The sequence below is a fragment of the Salvia hispanica genome, chromosome 1 (assembly GCF_029641045.1).
Source record: "Salvia hispanica isolate PSC_SH4W2 chromosome 1, Shi_PSC_v1, whole genome shotgun sequence".
Classification (NCBI taxonomy): Eukaryota; Viridiplantae; Streptophyta; class Magnoliopsida; order Lamiales; family Lamiaceae; genus Salvia; species Salvia hispanica.
Window position 1 is genome coordinate 69,575,043 of NC_142692.1, and position 18,127 is coordinate 69,593,169.

Here is an 18,127-nt window from a genome sequence, read left to right on the forward strand (position 1 = left end):
TGGGCTAAAACGTCTTTTGGGAAAGCTTGATGGCTGTAGTCCATTCAATAATTACTTGTACAAAAAATTATAGTAAGAGAATCATACAAAAGAGATCCACAATTTTTATTGGCTTTTTAGGTTTTGTGTAGAGAGTGTCTGATAATATATTTCATCCGTCTCATTTCAATTTTACTTTTGCCTAGCTTCCAATTATCCGAGATATGTACACGAGTGAATAGTACTAACAAATTAAGAAGAAAAGTGGTGTTGGTAAGACACTTACTTCTCCTTGACTTAATAGATTGAAATTCAAGTTATTATACGTGATAAAGGAGAATCACAGTTAATTTTATTTAAGTAACTTGGAGATATCTCAAATGGAATACAATTCAAGTAATTTGAGACGGACATAGTACTTATTATTCATCGTTCCTCAATTCAAATCACAATATATGAAAAATTAAATGCTAGATTAGACACCAATAACTCCATGCGGTTTTACAGCAGTTTTAGACAATTCAAGTATCGAGATTTGAGGAAAATATTAAATTAAAAATAGTGAATTCAAATCTGGAATTAACTTGTACAGAGTAATTTACACTATAACAAATTATCTTCTTTAATGTAAAATTAAACTCTATACAAAGATTACATACAATACCACACAAACCTTCTTATTCAATTCGAGTTTAAAAGATGAAATTTGCATATGCCAAATTCAAAACATATATAATATCCAAAAATTATAGATTTTCAAATTCATTCCCTCCAAACCGGGGCCCACCTACCACTACCTCACAATTATTCATAAAATAAATTTATACATAGACACACACACTTGCACCAAAATTGCCCATGAAAGAAAGGAACTTATAGATATGCATGGACTTCAGTGTCCTACCATTCTCAGCAATTGAACCATTTTCCAACCAAAAAGTAAATATTTCTATAGTCAAAAGTAACGCTTCCAAATAGCCATCACATCTACAAATAATTCACTGTATAACTGAAAATATGATCAGAAAGTTGCCCACATACAACTAATTTTCTTCCTCCCTTCTTCAAACCAAGAAAATAAAGGAAAGTAAACATTGGACTGGCAGCTGCATACCATTAATTAATCAAAAGCATACTACAAATAAAAAGTTCAAACTCCACTGTTTTTCGCCTACAAATAACCATAATTAATTAATGTCAAACATTAATTCCATTAATTAATTATCAAACCCTCAAGATCTTCCCTCCGGGTGCAGAGGGAATAACTCGAGGGTTCTATCTTCTCCTTCTTTTCCGTCTCCTCCTTCTGTGCAGCATCTGTAATCCACTTCAACGCGTTGATCAAACGCCCTCGATCCACATTTCCTCTTTTGACCTCCGCACTCCAACTCCTCTCCCTACAGGTGAGCCTAGTAAAATATCCGACCAGGTAAAAAATTTGAGATAAAATTAAATAAATTTACCGCGGTAAAGGGAGGAGGCGGCCTCAGCCTCTGGGGGCTGAGGCTGAGCTTCTGCTTCTGGCGCTCGCGCGCCTTGTGGTTTTGGAACCAGTAAAACACGTTTTTCCCTTCGATCTTGCCGTAGTTGGCCAGCTGCGCCGTGATCTGCTCGATTTGCTGGGCGTTGGGGGTTCGCATGCCGCCTTGGTAAAGCCTCTCGAGTATTTCGATCTGCTCTTGTGCCGGACTCCACCTCGTCCCACCGGGCTGCATTCACACCACAAGTTTTTTTTTTTTGGTTGGATTTGAAAAAAGTGTGAAAAAGGAATATATATCTATAAGTAGATACATACACATTGAAAATTCTAATGTGTGTGTGTGTTTTATTGCATGCAATAGTGACATTTGCATAATGTGAACTGCAATTCCTGACTTGGAAATCTAGCTTCTATACCATTTTAAATGACATACACAGCTTAATTCAAGCAGGTTTTGGTGGAAAATCAGCATTTATCATATGTATTATTTAATTAGAAAAAAAATAAGAGATTTGATTTTGTAAGGACATGTCACCTGAACTGAATCTCTTTTCTGATTATCCGAGGTTCCATGTCTCCTAGTACCACATTCCGGTCTGATGAAGCTCTTGATATCGAACGCGGCGGCTGTGGAGGCGGAGGAGGGGGCGAGGGGGCGGAGGCGCTTGCAGGCGAGGGCGAGGGTGGCCGACTCGTACCCACGTGCGACTTTCATGGAGGCTTGGGTTCGCACGGGTGACATTTTTTTTGATTGGGAAAGGTTGTGGTGGTTATATATATATATATGTGTGTGTGTGTGTATAGGCTAGAAAGGTGGTGACATTGATGAGAAGAGGGGAAAAGATAATAAAGAGGGAGATAAAGTTAAGAGTGAGGGTAGTAGATTAATTAAGCAAGACCAAATGATGAGGTGAGGTTGACTTGAGATTTTTCCTATCTTATAAAGAGAAATGGGAAAGTGATACCCTTCTCTATTCTAGGTCACAAAAGCAACATTAGTGTATTTGCTTTAATGATATACTACCTAGTTCATTTTCATTTGATTCCTTCTTTTATACCTAGATAGTAATTTTTATTTATATGTCCTTTTTTTAAAGATTGATAAGTAATGGTGCTCAAATCTCATCGGCTCTTATGATGACTCGAATCTCTAGTCTATTGACTGAGGGGTAAATATTTTATCGATGGAGTATATGCGACTTCTTAGTATTGGACTTTTTAATTAGTGATGATTCAGTTGTAGCTTTTATGAAAGTGGTTATTTCGGTGAGTCGTAACTGCCTGGTATTTAATTTCTGTTGTACTTTTTGGATGGTTTATCGGTTGGATTCATAAATATCGTGACTCTTATTTCTCGTGTCATATGTTATGTCAACAATGGTCGTCGCGTAAATGGTGCTAACTGCTTTGTCACATATATCATATACATGTCAATCGAGACCTACTCGATATGCGTGTTAATTGGCCGTAAATTTATCGAATTTAGAAATTTCAAGCTCTAATACCCTAATTTAATGGACAATTTTAAATTACAAATTTTCAGGCTGAATTGGCATTCTTAGAGTAAGATTGCCCTACAATACCAAGCCCCTTTATACTTTATACTAACTACAAGTTAGTAAATATGATGAATTTATTGTTAAAAAGTATGAATTGGTTGGGGAAATAGTTTTTATTAATCAATTTCTTTAAAAATTGTATAAGTTCAATGAATCGTACGTGTTGTATATCGTGAATTCGGTATATATGTTTGTTTGATTATAGGATTATTGGTTCAATCCATAGTTTTCAAAGGGTGGTATAGTTTTCAAAATTCTCACACAAAAAAAATAATTTTAAATTTGTGTTGCAATTCTACTATTGGGTTTAAATGCTAATTTGAAAGTATTACAGTACTAAATTTTGTATCGATTCCAATTGGCCGAATAATAATTATACTTCAATTATCACTCTCAAAGTCTCCAAAGAACTATTGGAGCTAGTTTATATATCCTTTTTAATTTATATATAGTTTTAAACATACGTCACCAAGAAAAATGGATTCTGATTCACTCTATTCATTTTTTTGAAAATCAATTAATTAATCACCCCTCTAGCTTTTGGAGTGTAATTTTACTTAATAAAATATTAATAAATTGAATTGAAAATTCACTTAAAAATGAAAAATTGACACATGGGGCATATTTATATAAATTCATGCGTATGGTTGGGTAGTCTAATCAAACTGCTTAAATTTCTTGCTTTCATGATAACTTGTCGTCGTTTATATGCTTTTCGGTGGCTCTCTCTCTACAAAGAGGAGAGAGAAAAGAATGTTAAGAAGTTAAAAACAAAACTCCTCCAATCCCAAAACATGAAAATGCAAACACACTTTTTCCTTTTCAAGATACGGATGTGGTGTGTCGCCTCACACCTACTGAATGCAGTCTTTTTTTTTATCAGTGTGTTGAAACTTTCAAATAAAAGAATATAAATATACATAACAAAATAAAATAATACTATTAGTGTAAAATAAAATTACAATATATTATGTGTTTGTGTGCCCAAACAACAAAATCTACATGCATGAATGAATTATGAAACGAATGTATTATTGGGAACTGTTGATCCAGTCTCCCAAATAGTGTAATTCCACCAACTAACTTTTTATCCCATTTTTTAAATAAATTATTGCACTAAAGAGATATTCCACTCTCGTTTAATATTGCAATCTATCCAACAAATTTAAAATTCTACTATTTATTTTACTTTTTTTTAAGAGAGAGAGAGATATTATCATCACATAAATAAAAAAATAATTTAATTTTTGTGAAGAAAGTTTTTGGGAAACTTAAAAAGTGCAGTTCGTGATTAAATGGTACGTAGACGGCATGGGGGCAGAAAAAGAGTATATAAAGAATGTTCTAACATTTTTTTGACAATGGCAGATTGACAAGTAAATGCCGCTAATAGTAAATAATTTTGGTTTTGGGAATTTGAACATATCGCTGTCTTAACATTTTTTTAAAACTTAAACAATCAATCAAGTAGGAGTACTATGTTTTTAGCAGTGGTAGCAAAAGGCAAACTATACAATTTTTTAAATATTAATTTGATTTGAGTTAATGTCACTCAAGTTATCTATTTTTGACTCAGACAAGAGATGGGGAACTTCAAACACTGCAAATTTGTTAATCTAAATACACAAATAATCATGAATATAACAAAGACAACATACAAGAATTGTTTACCAATTTAATGCGGTATGTATCTAAGCATGGGGCAATATCAAATCAGAGATTTCACAAAAAATTTCTAATATAAACATCAAGCATCATCCTAGTAACAATAGGAATCAGGCTGTGCCTAAATATATACGTACGACCTTACAATTCTATCATCATGATCATGGACTGATTCACTTCTTTTCGGGTTTCATGCTCCAACAATACCGAGTCTCTAGAACAGTCGTCTCTTCCCGAGATCCCAATCGCATGTGTAGAGTTGTGCACTTTGTAGTATGTTCTTCTACATATAATATCGAAGTCTACATCAATCAAAGTCCTAAATTTCTAAAATCCCAGATACAAAGGGTCAACATATTTTGTGGAATAATCATACAAATCTTGAAATTTGAAGATTATACAACGTGAATATGGCCCTTGTCCGAAGACTTGTATACAATTAAGAGAAGAATATAACTGTACCTTTTGTTGTTATAAGTAGGCTCACTCCCATCAATCACGAAGTTGTTATCTTTGCCTAGTTTCATAGAGGCCATAATTCTCTTCACCTAAATCCATGTTAGTTGTCCCTTCATTTGAAAAAATGAAAAAATATTTGAAAATTAAATTAAGTCTTCTTATTGGGAATTATTGAGGGAACATATCATATGATAGATTTTGACGATATATGTTCTCCATAGAAAAATGTTTGTTTTTATTTATCTCTTTTCAAACTATAGCAATTTGAGTTGCAAAGAATTTGACAATTTAGTGTGATTTTTTTTATATCTAAGTTTGACTTTGCTGTCTCTTGATTATGAGCACAACATTTTCACAAAATATGTGCTCACTAATGTTAGCTTCGCTTTGTTCTAGCATAGGAGACTATAAAGATGACTGAGTCCCAATTCTATATGTGGCCCAAATCTATTACCTATTCAATAGTCTCCAGCCCAAATGCCCCACCGGGCCGGGTGCTAGTTGTGCTTTGACTCTGATTTGGGACCCGTGACTCTCTGATTGACCCGCATGGAAATCGAGGAGTCATATCTTCACTCAATTCTGAGTGAGGGTTCATTTTAAGCCATTTTATCTTGATTTGTCATTCTCTCGAGTCTGAGTCTGAGTCTGAGTCTGAGTCTTCTCTCTTTTGTGCAACAATGATGAGATTTCTCTGAATATTATCCCTTCCTCCGATTCTTTATCCTCCTATCTCTTTATAGTTCATGTCTTTAGAGTTGTTTGTACTTGGCAAAGATATCCTAGGATTTGCTTAATCGAGTCTGAACTTTTATTTTACCAAGATATATTAATTTTTATTTAAAAGAAAAATAATTCTATTACCATGGAACGTAATAAAATAATAAAATGAATTCATTATTATGAAACCGATACTTTTGACTTCGAATATTAACTATTTTAACATGGCCAACAACACACACAATTTAGTTAAATAGAGTATTTAATGAAAGCTCGATTTTCGATACAAATTAAAGAAAAACAAGTTGATGGAATATCTATACAAGAATGACAATAGGGAAAAGAGGTGGTAATATACCCTTGATTAGGGCTGACAATTTTTGACATGACACGATAACACGACACGAATCGGCACGAAATTAATGGGTTTGGGCCAGAGCTTATCGTGTTCGTGTCCTTATCAGGTCGACCCATTAAGGACACGAAAATTTCGTGTCGTGTTCGTGTCGGGTTCGTGTTATCCGTTAACAATGCGTGTTCGTGTCGTGTTCGTGTTATCCGTTAACACATAATATTTTAATATTATTATTCTTATTAACACATAATATTTTAATATTATTATTCTTATTATTTTCATTTTTCAATACTTATTTTCGTGTTATTAATGGGTTCGTGTCGTGTTCGTGTCATGTTGACCCGAAACGGTTCGTGTCGTTAATGGGTTTGTGTCGTGTTCGTGTCGTGTTCGTGTCTGAGAGTAGCGGATCGTGTTCGTGTTCGTGTTTGAGGTTTTCTTAACGGGTCGTGTTCGTGTTTGTTGTTATCGTATTCGTGTCGTTATCGTATCGACACGATAACGACCCGACACGCACGATTTGCCACCCCTACCCTTGATGGTCAAAGAAAAAGGTTGGATGGCATGATAATTAGTTGAGCCCACAAAATGGAACAAACGGTGGAACTTCATCATTACCATTTTCCACCACATCACATTCCCTTCTTTTGCACGTGTCCGTCGGTCCATTCTGAAATAAAAACATTTTTTTTAGTTCGTCCTCGTATAATAAAACCTTTTATTTAAAAAAATTTCATCTAAAATCTATTTTTCACTAGCACACGTTTTTTATATCTATCTTACTTTACTAATTTTATATTATAATTCAATATCATTTTAACCGTTTTTATTTTAAAGGGACGGAGTGAGTAATATTATTGTTTTAAAATAACTCAAATATCTAATTTTTTAATCGAATAACAAAAATTGAAATTTTAGTACAAGAATATATTGAAACAAAAATATAAAAAGGACACGAATTGACACAATAGAATCAATGAGTGTGAATATAGTAAAGAGAAAAATATACTACAAATAAAAATTAAAGTATATATACACACAACCTAATAAAAAGCTTACAATGGAATAGCAAAAGGTATGTTACATATGCATTCGCAATTAAATATATTCATATGATATTTTTTTTATATTTCAAAACTAAGAATCTCAAATTTGAATCGCGAAATTACAAACCAAAGAATAGAAGATACTGTACTAGTATATAAATAATGGAAACAAATAAAAATCTACAGATCACTAGCGGATCCACATGTGTTAGGCCCATCTGTAGTACTTACAGTTAATACTCATTTAATTGTTAACCAACATGAAGAATTCCAATAAGGTATTTCTGAAACCAAGTAGGAATATTAAATTTTTGTCCATTACAAAAAAGAATTCCAATTTGGGACATTAGTTCTTTTTATATTTTTCATTCTCTTTAATAAAGAAAATTTTGTATACACTAACTTTCCATACACATTTTTCACGAGAACACCGTTTTAAGTCACAAGATATATTTTCACTTTATGTTTATATTTTCCTTTCTCTTTACTAAATAAATTTAGTATAACCCAACTTTCCTTATGTATTTTTCTGGAGAACACCATTGATTTTTTCTTTAACTACTTCTTCTTCTAACGTGAGTTGCGTAAGGTTTTATTTACAATTTCGTTTACTCTTATAACGTGAGTTGCCGGACAAAACTCCGGAAACGACCACTTGCATAATATCGGCACGTCCTAGTCTTCAAAACTTCACCTTTAGGGTTGGTATATATTTCATGACATTGTCATATAGTACTATTTTCGTTGCTACTTAATTGCCAATTTATGCTTTTCAAACATATACACAGTTTCTTGACGAATTAGAAGAATTCAAAGTTGAGAGATGGCCACGCCAGCATATGAAAATGTTAAAGTTTGAAGAGTCTTGTGCGGCCAATATCATCAAATCGGTGACATATTTTTAAGGTAATTACAACTTCAAGCTCAATTATATCATCAACTTCACTTCAACCTTTTTACATAATACTAGTACTTTTTTTTTCTAGCATTAATTATAATATGTATTTTAATGCCCGATCTTATGCATTGAAAACATACCTTTTATTTTCAAAGTTTTGTAATATATGCAATTTTCTATTAATTTATGAGTTTGCAATTCTGCAATATGAGTAATTGATTGAAGCTGTAATTCACACGTAATTTACTTATTTGTATTGATATCATATAAATATCTTTCATTTTATTTTTGATGTATTTGTTTCTTGATCAAATATAATAATTTGCAAAAATTAAGTGGACGACTAACTTTTATTTTTTAACTATATGCGAGCAATTTACATTATTATATACTAAGGACTCGTTTGATACAAAAGATGGGATATGAGAAGATATGTAAAACAAGATAAGAAATACGGGTTTCATGTCAAAATATGCAAAGATATGATTTTTTTCCGTTGTTGTTTGATAGAAAAGAAATTATCTAAATTTGTATTGTATATTAAATAACATGGCTTAACTTGACAAATTGGTGAGATACATAAACAAGGTTAATGTTATAATTTTAGTAAGATTAGATAGGGCCCTGGTTTTATATTGGGCTTTGAGTTAAGCTTAACTATGATATCAAACAATTAGAAATGTGCATATATAATTTTCTATCTTGGTATTACTAACTTATCAAACATGCCCTAAGTGTCTCCAAAACCAAAATTAAGTGTCATAAAGTGTATTACAATTTTACATTTATATATTTTCCTCAACCTAACTATTTTTAAATTTTTTTTTGGTTGAAACAACCTAACTATTTTGATGCTATATTGAAAACAATATATGGTATTAAAATGGGTTGATATCTTTGGCGTGATTTACGGCCAATTTAAAAGGCTAATTTACACGTACATAGTAAGAAGGCATTCTTTAGGATCAAGAAATAAATAATAATCATCTAACTTTGATAAATCGATATGATCCTTGAGATTTCACATTGTAGAAAAGGAATCCTGAGATTTTACATTAACTTTCCCTAACATTAAATTCCGATTACTTTCTTTTGAATAATCAGATCACTAGAAGGCCCATCCCATCAGCCACAAACACTATCCCTAATCCCTATTCATAAATAAGCATTCCATATTTAAGATTAGGATTCGTTTATCGATGGTAAGAAACCTATCTGTCGCTCTTCTCAGGTTTTTATCGAATTCTTACATCATGCCTATGCAATTTTTATATGACTTGTGTTCGATTTTGTGAATATATTATTTTAATTCTGTTATCTTTGTTACATACATTCTGTGTGAAAATTAGTTAGTTTTTATATTGGAAGTGAGTTAACCAATCCAACCCTTTTCCAAAAATTTATGATTTTGTGTAGAAATTGATGGATGGAACCAACTCAAACCAGCAGGAGCCCTGCAAACAGCACAAGCATAAGAAAAGAAGGATAGAGGTTAGCTTTTTGTTACTAATTGTAGCTCAAATATATGTATAAAAAATGTTAATGTTTATCATTTTAATAAATTGACATTTGTTGATATATGTATTTATAGTGTGATAAGGGAGTGGTTGATCGGATAAGTGAGTTACCTGATGAGATCATTTACATCATACTCTCTTTCCTACCCTTAAGACTAGCTGCTTCCACTAGCCTTCTTTCTCACCGATGGCCGGATTTGTGGAAGCACACTTCTAATCTCGACTTCATCGATCCTAATCGTCGCCAGAACAGGAAAACTACTGAAATCGAGCACGACTCATGGGACGTTTCGACGTGCAAGAATGTCAAAATGGTGAATTCGGTCCTCGAGTCGCATCAAGACCTTTTCCTGAAAGACTTCAGACTCCAATTTTACATAAACAACTCAGCACAGAGCACAGTCACCAAGTGGCTCGAATTCGTGTGGCCGAGACAAGTCGAGAGATTGAACTTGAAGTTCATATGTTGCAATAGCCCAAAGCATATGTTAGTGTTGGGGGATTTGTTGGGAAAGATTAGACCTATGCAACATCTCAAGATTTTGTCTCTGAGAAGTCTGAAAGTGAGTGGTAAAGACATCTCCTTGTTCCTAAGAATTTGTCCTTTGTTGAGGGAACTGTCTATCGTAAACTCATCTTTGACGTCTGATGTTCATGTATCCGGTGCAACCCTCGTGTTGGAGAGTTTTAGGATAAGTGGATGCTTCATTAACGGATCCGTTATTAACATTTCTGCTCCAAATATTTCCATAGTTAGTGTCGATGCAAGACCGGGGAAACTATGGTTCAAGAATGTTCCAAGACTTAGTGAGGCAACTTTTGGAATTAAAAGTTCAAGATATACAATGCTCCATTTTGCTTCTGCAGTGTCTTGCATTACTTCCCAACTCCAGAAGCTTAGCTTTTCTCTCACATTATACCCTAAGGTAACTAAGACATCACTCACAGATTAATTGTTTATTCTTATATTTATACATTGGTTGTCTTATTTTGTTAGAAGCTTTTGTGGGGAGGGTTTCCAGTAATGCCTAATCTCAAGGAGTTGGTCGTTAAAGATAGCTCATTGTATGAGCACGGCTGTCTCTTGCCACTAACATCTGTAATATCGGCATGCCCTTGTCTCCAGGAGTTCATGTTCGAGGTAGGTGCATTTTCTAAATATATAGTATATTCGAAATTTGGTCAAATTCTAGTCTATCACGCAAAGTTTTTAGTAAACTTGCTTTTTTAATGTATGAATGTATGCAGTTTCTTGACAATGTTGCAAATGCAACACCAAAAGTTGAAAGATGTCCACACCAACATCTCAAAATGCTAAAGTTTCAAGGGTCTTGTGCGACCGACATCATCAAATCAGTGACCTATATTTCGGATTGTTGCGATGCATTGTGCAAGCTCATAGGGAGCATATGCTTCATCTTCAACACGAATTATCTTATCAAGTTCAACTCAAGTTTTTTAAGGTCATTGATAAATAGTGAAGAGAGAATTCTCATTCACTAACAATATGTTTATGCTGTGATAGTAATTTGTGAAAACAGAATTTTCATTGATAGACAATTAGTACTTGATGTTCGGTTTCTTTGATTAAAATTTCTAAAAAATGTAAATATATATTCTTCAAATTATATATAGTCACATTAAAATCCTTTGCAATTCCTCAATTAGTTGTGTCTCTATAATTAGATACAACATGATGTTTTACACATTGTTTTCCATTCTCATTAGCAAATAAATTTGGTACTTCCTTCGCCCCACTCAAGATATCCACATTTTTGAGAAATATGGAATTTTAGAAGTTGTTAGGTGAAATAAATAAAGAGAAAAAGGTAGTTGAAAATTTTAATAAGGAGATATGAGAGATGAATTTATTTCCAATTATAGAAAATGGACATCTTGAATGGGGACAAACTAAAAAGGAAATATGGACATCTTAAGTGAGATGAAGGGAGTATATACTACCTCCGTCCTTGAAATATATAAACTTATTATATAATAATGGGTTTTTGGCTTTTTAAACCAAAACCTTTCCCCAAATTCCGGTTTTTCCCATGAACTATGAGATTTGTTTTTAAAACCACGAACTTTCATTTCGTTAGGATTTTCTCAACCCGACCCGAATAGTACATTCCCGAATAGCATTATTCAAAATGTTAAAGTTGTGTCTTGTTTATTCAAAAGTTGTCATTTGTTATGTAATAATTGTGACTGTATGTATTATTGTGCCAAATAGGATCTAAGTAATCAATTTAGTGACAAATAGGATTAAAATTGACATGTAGACAACCCGGGTTTCGTCGTTGACCCGCCGGGGGAAAATCCCAACGAAATGAAAGTTTGTGGTTTTAAAAACAAATCTCATAATTCATGGGAAAAACCGGAATTTGGGGAAAGGTTTTGGTTTAAAAAGCCAAAAACCCTATAATAATCATTTATTGAAAAATTTAGTTTGTTAATAAAAATTATACTAATAAATACTTACAGTTTATAATTTTAAAGGTATGGAGTATTTGATTATGCTTTCATCAATCCTCTTAATATATACTCCCTCCGTCCAATAGTAGATGTCACACTTGGGAGATGACATGAGATTTAAAGAGATGTTATTTTGTGTGTTAAGTGGCGAGAGAAAATATAATTTTATAATTGATGCGAGAGGGAACTTTTTCTAAAAGAGGAAATGTGACATCTTTTGTAGGACAAACTAAAAAGGAAAGTGTAACATCTATTATGGGATGAAGGGAGTATTATTTATTATTTTATAAGTATTATTGTTATTACTTTTTTTATTTAAATATAATAAAATTTAAAATAAATTCATGTCAACAAACCATACTAATCAACAATTTTTATTTCTTTCAGGTTGTGCCAAAGTAGTTGAGTCATTATAATAGTAATTGGTTAGTAAATCAAATTTATTGTGGTATAATTAATTTTTTTTTAAGGAATATACATAGATATAATTATTTATGCAATTAAATTTTTAGTCATTTTTGTAATACATTCCTTTTTTTGGGAAGTGCATATAATAATATTACTTTCTTAATTCTTTATAATTATTTTAAATTTGTATCCAATAAATAAAAATCATATGACCCGTGTCAGTTATAATATTCCATTGCTGATTCGCCACTCCTCCTATTATTTACATTAGAAAATAAATCATTGATTTGATCCTTAAAAATAACCACTATAATTAATCTTCACATATTTGCAAATAAAAAATTCCTAACCCTAATACACGAAATCACTCCTTTTCCCCCAAATTTCTCCCTAACCTGTATTTTTGGCACACTCAATTCCAAAATCATGGTTTTCAGTTTTCTTATAAGTTCTTTTACCCTTATGCGTTCAAGGATGAAATAGAATCAAACCAGCAACCCTGTATGAAGAAGCAAAAGACAGAGGTTAGTCTTTTGTAACTCAAATTAAAATATTCATGATTAGTGTGGGTAATTATATAAAGTGTTTGATTGTATTGATATAGGGTTTAGGGTTTAGGACTGACAGGATAAGTGAGTTACCTGATGACGCCATCTTCACTATTTTCTCATCCCTACCCTTGAGAGATGTCGTTTCCACTAGCCTTCTTTCATCTCGATGGTTAGATTTGTGGAAGCACACTCCTTATCTAGAGTTTTTTGATGCTAATGATCTCTACCGAATAAAGAGTGATACAGAGCATGATTCGTGGGATGTCGGGACGTGCAAGCATGTCAAAATGGTGAATTCGGTTCTTGAATCACATCAAGCCCTCTTCCTAAAACACTTCAGGCTTAATTTCTATGCAAACAAGTCAGCACAAAGCGTGGTCACCAAATGGCTCTCATTTGTGTGGTCGAGACAAGTCCAGAGCTTGGATTTGAACTTCCGGTGTGAAAGATTTAAGCATGAAATTGTGTTAGAAGATTTGCTGGGAGAGATGAGACCAATGAAACATCTCCAGAATTTGTCTCTAATGATGATGAAATTAAGGGGTGAAGACATCTCCTTGTTCCTAAAAAATTGCCCTTTCCTAAGGAAATTGAGAATCGCAAATTCATCTTTGACGTCTGATGTTCATATCTCCGGACCATCCCTCGCGTTGGAGGAGCTTTGGGTAACTGGATGCGGCTTTTTGGAACCCGTTGTAATAAACATTTCTGTTCCAAATCTTTCTATAGTTAGTGTCGATGCAAGACCGGGGCAACTAAGGTTCAAGAATGTTCCAAGACTTGTTGAGGCATGTTTTAGAATAACAGGTCCAAGCTATACAATACACCATTTTGCTTCTACATTGACCTGCTTGACTTCCCAACTCCACAAACTTACCTTGCGTGGTCCTGACACCGACAAGGTTTTGGGGAAAGGGTTTACTCAACTGCCTAATCTCAAAGAATTGTTCGTTGAGCATACCTGTCTTTTTCCAGTGACTCATGTGATATCGGCATGTCCTCGTCTTCAGTACTTCATTTTCATGGTTGGTATATATATTTTTAGTACTACTTATCTTCTCAATGTCATATTTTCTTACATATATGGATATACATGTGCGTGTGCAGTGTCCTGACAATGCCAAAGATGGAACAACATATGACAAAAAATACAAAATGTTTTTTAAAGGATCTTCTTCGGTAAATATCATCCAATCGCTGACGTATATTGAAGAAAGCAGTGCTTTTCAAAAGATAAAAAATCCCACTTTGCTTATGGGTGAGGACAGCCAGAAACAATTTGAAGCCCAATTATCTCTACAAGTTCAACTCCGATCCAGTTTCAAGTTCAACTTCGTTTGGAACTTGGATGCTACTGCATTAAGTATTTATATTAGTACTAATGCATTTTTTTGTTCATGTAAAGGATGTGATATTTGATTTGATTTTCAAAGTAATTTTATGTTAGATTTAATAGTCATGATATTTTATCAAATTCTGGTCATAGCTACTTTGTATTTAACAATATCCCCAAGAGCATCACAACAGAAATTCTTTATGAAGATGCATACCTAAACATTTCTATTTCCAAGGCACGTCAAGTAGAAAGTGCAAATTGGAAAGTGATCTGTTTTGAAAATCTGATATTATTTGGTTTTATACATAATACATCAAAAAAGTTTTTTATAATTTCTCCTAACTACTTTAACTAATTTATTCAATCCTACTATTTTGTTAAGATTTCTGTTCTCTTAACGAAGCGTCTCTGTCACGAAACCAACAACACACGAATCCGGCGTCCCTAAGCTTGGGATCGGCGGCTGATAAACGATAGGCTGGCGCGGAAGAGGTTTCCGTCGGCAGCGTGTAGGGTTTGTTGTGTATTGCACAAGTTTTGTGGGCAAAATTATTACTTCATTAATTGAGTATCGAAATTAATGAATGCCCTATTTATAAATTCTAGGACCCTAGGGTTGGTTCGACCTAAACCTACATCGGGAAAGAACCAACAAAGAAAACCCGACGGAGCTTATAAATCGCTCAATTTAAATAACAAGACAAATACTTAAATAAAGAAAAAACAGAATGTTCGACTCTTAACAAAAATAAGCAAAAATAAAATAGAGGCTCCTGCCTATTTGGTGACACAATCATGAAGACGATTTGGAGGCTTCAATTGCTCCCTCGGACGTAGCCTCCTTCCCTCCACGATCAGCTTCGGTGTCTCTTCCTTCTCCAGTTCCTCCGACTCGCCTCCCCCTGACTCTGCTGCCGTTTCCTCTGTTGGCGTCACCAACTCCTTCGTTGGTGGCGTCTGCTCTGATATTGACTTTGACGGTGAATCGCATTCCTCTCCATCTGGTGTGTTCGTAACATATTTACAACACTTGCTTCAAAAAGATTGTTTTATGGTTAAATAAAGATGACACCTCCTTTTTCACAACTTATAAAGAGGATAGGCCATCTTCATATTTAGTTTTGGTTTCAATGATAATTAATACCAGTAATCAGCTATTGCTACATAAATACCACTTTTCCATCCAATATCGGATCCAGCTTTTCCTAAACTTGAAAAACCTGAGCAGAAGTTGATCAGATAATTCGAGTTGAAGGTGTTTGAGGACTGTTGGTGTGGACATTTTTCAACACCTGGTATTGTACTCCCTCCGTCCCCGAATACTTGACACGGTTTGACCAGGCACGAGTTTTAAGAAATGTAATGGAAAGTGTGCTGAAAAAGTTGGTGGGATGTGGGTCCTAATTTTAAAGTATTAGTTTTATAATAAATGTGAGTAGGAATGAGTTATTGGAATATGGGGTCCATTACCAAAAATGGAGAAAGTGAACTATGTCAAGTATTTGGGGACGAACCGAAATGACAAACTGTGTCAAGTATTCGGGGACGGAGGGAGTATAATTTAACATTCTCAAGAAACTAGTTGCATACATACATATATGCAACAAGCCAAGTTAGCATGCAAAACATATCACATTTCTTAAACTTATTATGCATGCATGCTAGTACTTTACTACCAAAATTTGACCAAACTTTGATTATAGACAACACTAATATACATACACCAACCACGATCGAGGATCTCTGAAGACGAGGACATGCCCAAGAGACATACGTGCTCATATGATGACCTCTCTCTAATGATCAACACTTTGAGATTAGGCATCTGAGCAAACCCTTTCTGCAACTCTTAACTTTTAGATTCATGGATTGTGATGATGATGACAAAGACGACCATATCTTAATTTGGCAAAAGCTATTGGGGAAATGTTTTCCTCAACTGCCTAATCTCAAGGAATTGATCGTTTGGCACTCTTGTCTTTCTCATTAAAATTATGAATGAGACTATTTTTAGTGGACAAACATGTATTAGGTAATAAGAGCAATATGTATTTAGTCTTTGGCCATGCATCATAAGTGGTACCAAGTCATCAAAACCTATCAATTTGGTACTTATTTGTAGTATAATATTTGTTGCAATTTAAGTTTTTTTCTTCTTATGAGACATTTAGTTTTTTCTCATGGGTTGTTATTAAGATAGCACTCTGGAATATAATTTTATGAGTTTATAAGTACTAGAATTTTACAATTTTAGGGAAAATCAAAAATAAATTCACTAAACTTGCATAGCACAATAGTATTTCAAGAAATGTTAGAAATAACTTACACAACATGACAGTGTTTGGGTGATGGTATTCATCAGATAAGATTGCAACAAAATAAAATGAAGTAAATATATTATAATGTATGATATACTAAAAGAATAATAATAATAATAATAATACAAAAATGCTCTATATATATTTAATTTAACATAAAATATTTTAAAATACTAAAATCATAATACACACTAACCAATTAAATTATATTCCCTTCATTCAAAGGTAGTTGAGTCATTTAATTTTTTGGCAAAATATTTTATTATGTTTCTTATTTTAGTGTCTCTTTTTCCCTCTTACTTTATTATAGTATATGGCAATCATTTATTGAAAAAAATAGTTTGTTGAAAAAACTATACCCAATATCATGGAGTATTTGATTATGCTTTCATCAATCTTCTTAATAAAATTTAAAATAAATTCATGTCAATAAACCATACTAATAAAAAATTTATTCCTTTTGGGTTGTGCCAAAGTTGTTGAGTCATTATTGGTTTGGAAATCAAATTTATTGTGGTATAATTAAATTGTTGTAATAAATATTTATAGATATAATTATGAATCATATTTGTAATGCATTCCCATAACGATATTATTTACATTAGGAAATAAATCATTGTTTTGATCCTAAATACTAACCACTATAATTATTCCTCAAATTTTCCAACCCTAATACACGAATTCACTCCTTTTCCCCCAAATTTCTCCCTAGCTGAGTTTATGCCACTGGCGGAACCTGTATTTTTTGCTCCCCCAATTCCAAAATCATGGTTTTCGGTTTTCTTTATAAGTTCTTTTACCCTTTTGCGTTCAAGAATGAAATCGAATCAAACCAAGCGTTTAAGGATGAAGTCGAATCAAACCAGCAACCCTGTACGAAGAAACGAAAGAAAGAGGTTAGCCTTTTGTAACTCACAATAAAAATATTCTATAATTAGTTATAACATTCCATTGATGATTTTCCTCTCCTATTTTTTACATTAGTAAATAAATCATTGATTTGATTCTTGAAAATTACCCATATAAATATTCTTTCGCAATGCATACTTGCAATTTCACTCCTTTTCCCTCAAATTTCTCCATAGCGCTGCAGCTAGAATCACGAAATTAGGTCAAATATGTACGTAAATTAAAATGCAGATTTAGAGTTTAAGTTGTTACTACGTGAGTTTAGATCCTATATATTTTTTCCCAAAATCACGGTTTTTAGTTTTCTTTACAAGTTCTTTTACCCCTTTGTGTTAAGGATGGAATCGAATCAAACCAGCAACCCTGTACGAAGAAGCAAAAGAAAGAGGTTAGCCTTTTGTAACTTAACATAAAATTATTCATGACTAGTGTTTAATTAATGTGTTTGATCG

The 18,127-nt window shown here is 33.1% G+C and overlaps 3 protein-coding genes across 3 annotated transcripts; 2 read left to right on the forward strand and 1 right to left on the reverse strand.

The window, feature by feature from the left end:
* Positions 1–965: 965 nt before the first annotated feature.
* On the reverse strand, positions 966–2,255 carry LOC125185499 (WUSCHEL-related homeobox 4-like). Its single transcript, XM_048082034.2, has 3 exons — positions 1,995–2,255; positions 1,443–1,688; positions 966–1,376 (listed from the first exon to the last, which is right to left on the reverse strand). Exons 1-3 carry the CDS (start codon positions 2,199–2,201, stop codon positions 1,212–1,214), a joined length of 618 nt encoding a protein of 205 aa, XP_047937991.1. The 5' UTR covers positions 2,202–2,255; the 3' UTR covers positions 966–1,211.
* A 7,645-nt stretch (positions 2,256–9,900) lies between these two features.
* LOC148934491 (uncharacterized) lies at positions 9,901–11,286 on the forward strand. Its single transcript, XM_089063974.1, has 3 exons — positions 9,901–10,604; positions 10,679–10,819; positions 10,927–11,286. Exons 1-3 carry the CDS (start codon positions 9,990–9,992, stop codon positions 11,179–11,181), a joined length of 1,011 nt encoding a protein of 336 aa, XP_088920100.1. The 5' UTR covers positions 9,901–9,989; the 3' UTR covers positions 11,182–11,286.
* A 2,113-nt stretch (positions 11,287–13,399) lies between these two features.
* Positions 13,400–14,531, forward strand: LOC148934492 (uncharacterized). The gene is made up of 2 exons (XM_089062325.1): positions 13,400–14,137; positions 14,220–14,531. The coding sequence occupies exons 1-2, from the start codon at positions 13,400–13,402 to the stop codon at positions 14,529–14,531; spliced, it is 1,050 nt and encodes a 349-aa protein (XP_088918451.1).
* The last annotated feature ends 3,596 nt before the right edge of the window (positions 14,532–18,127 follow it).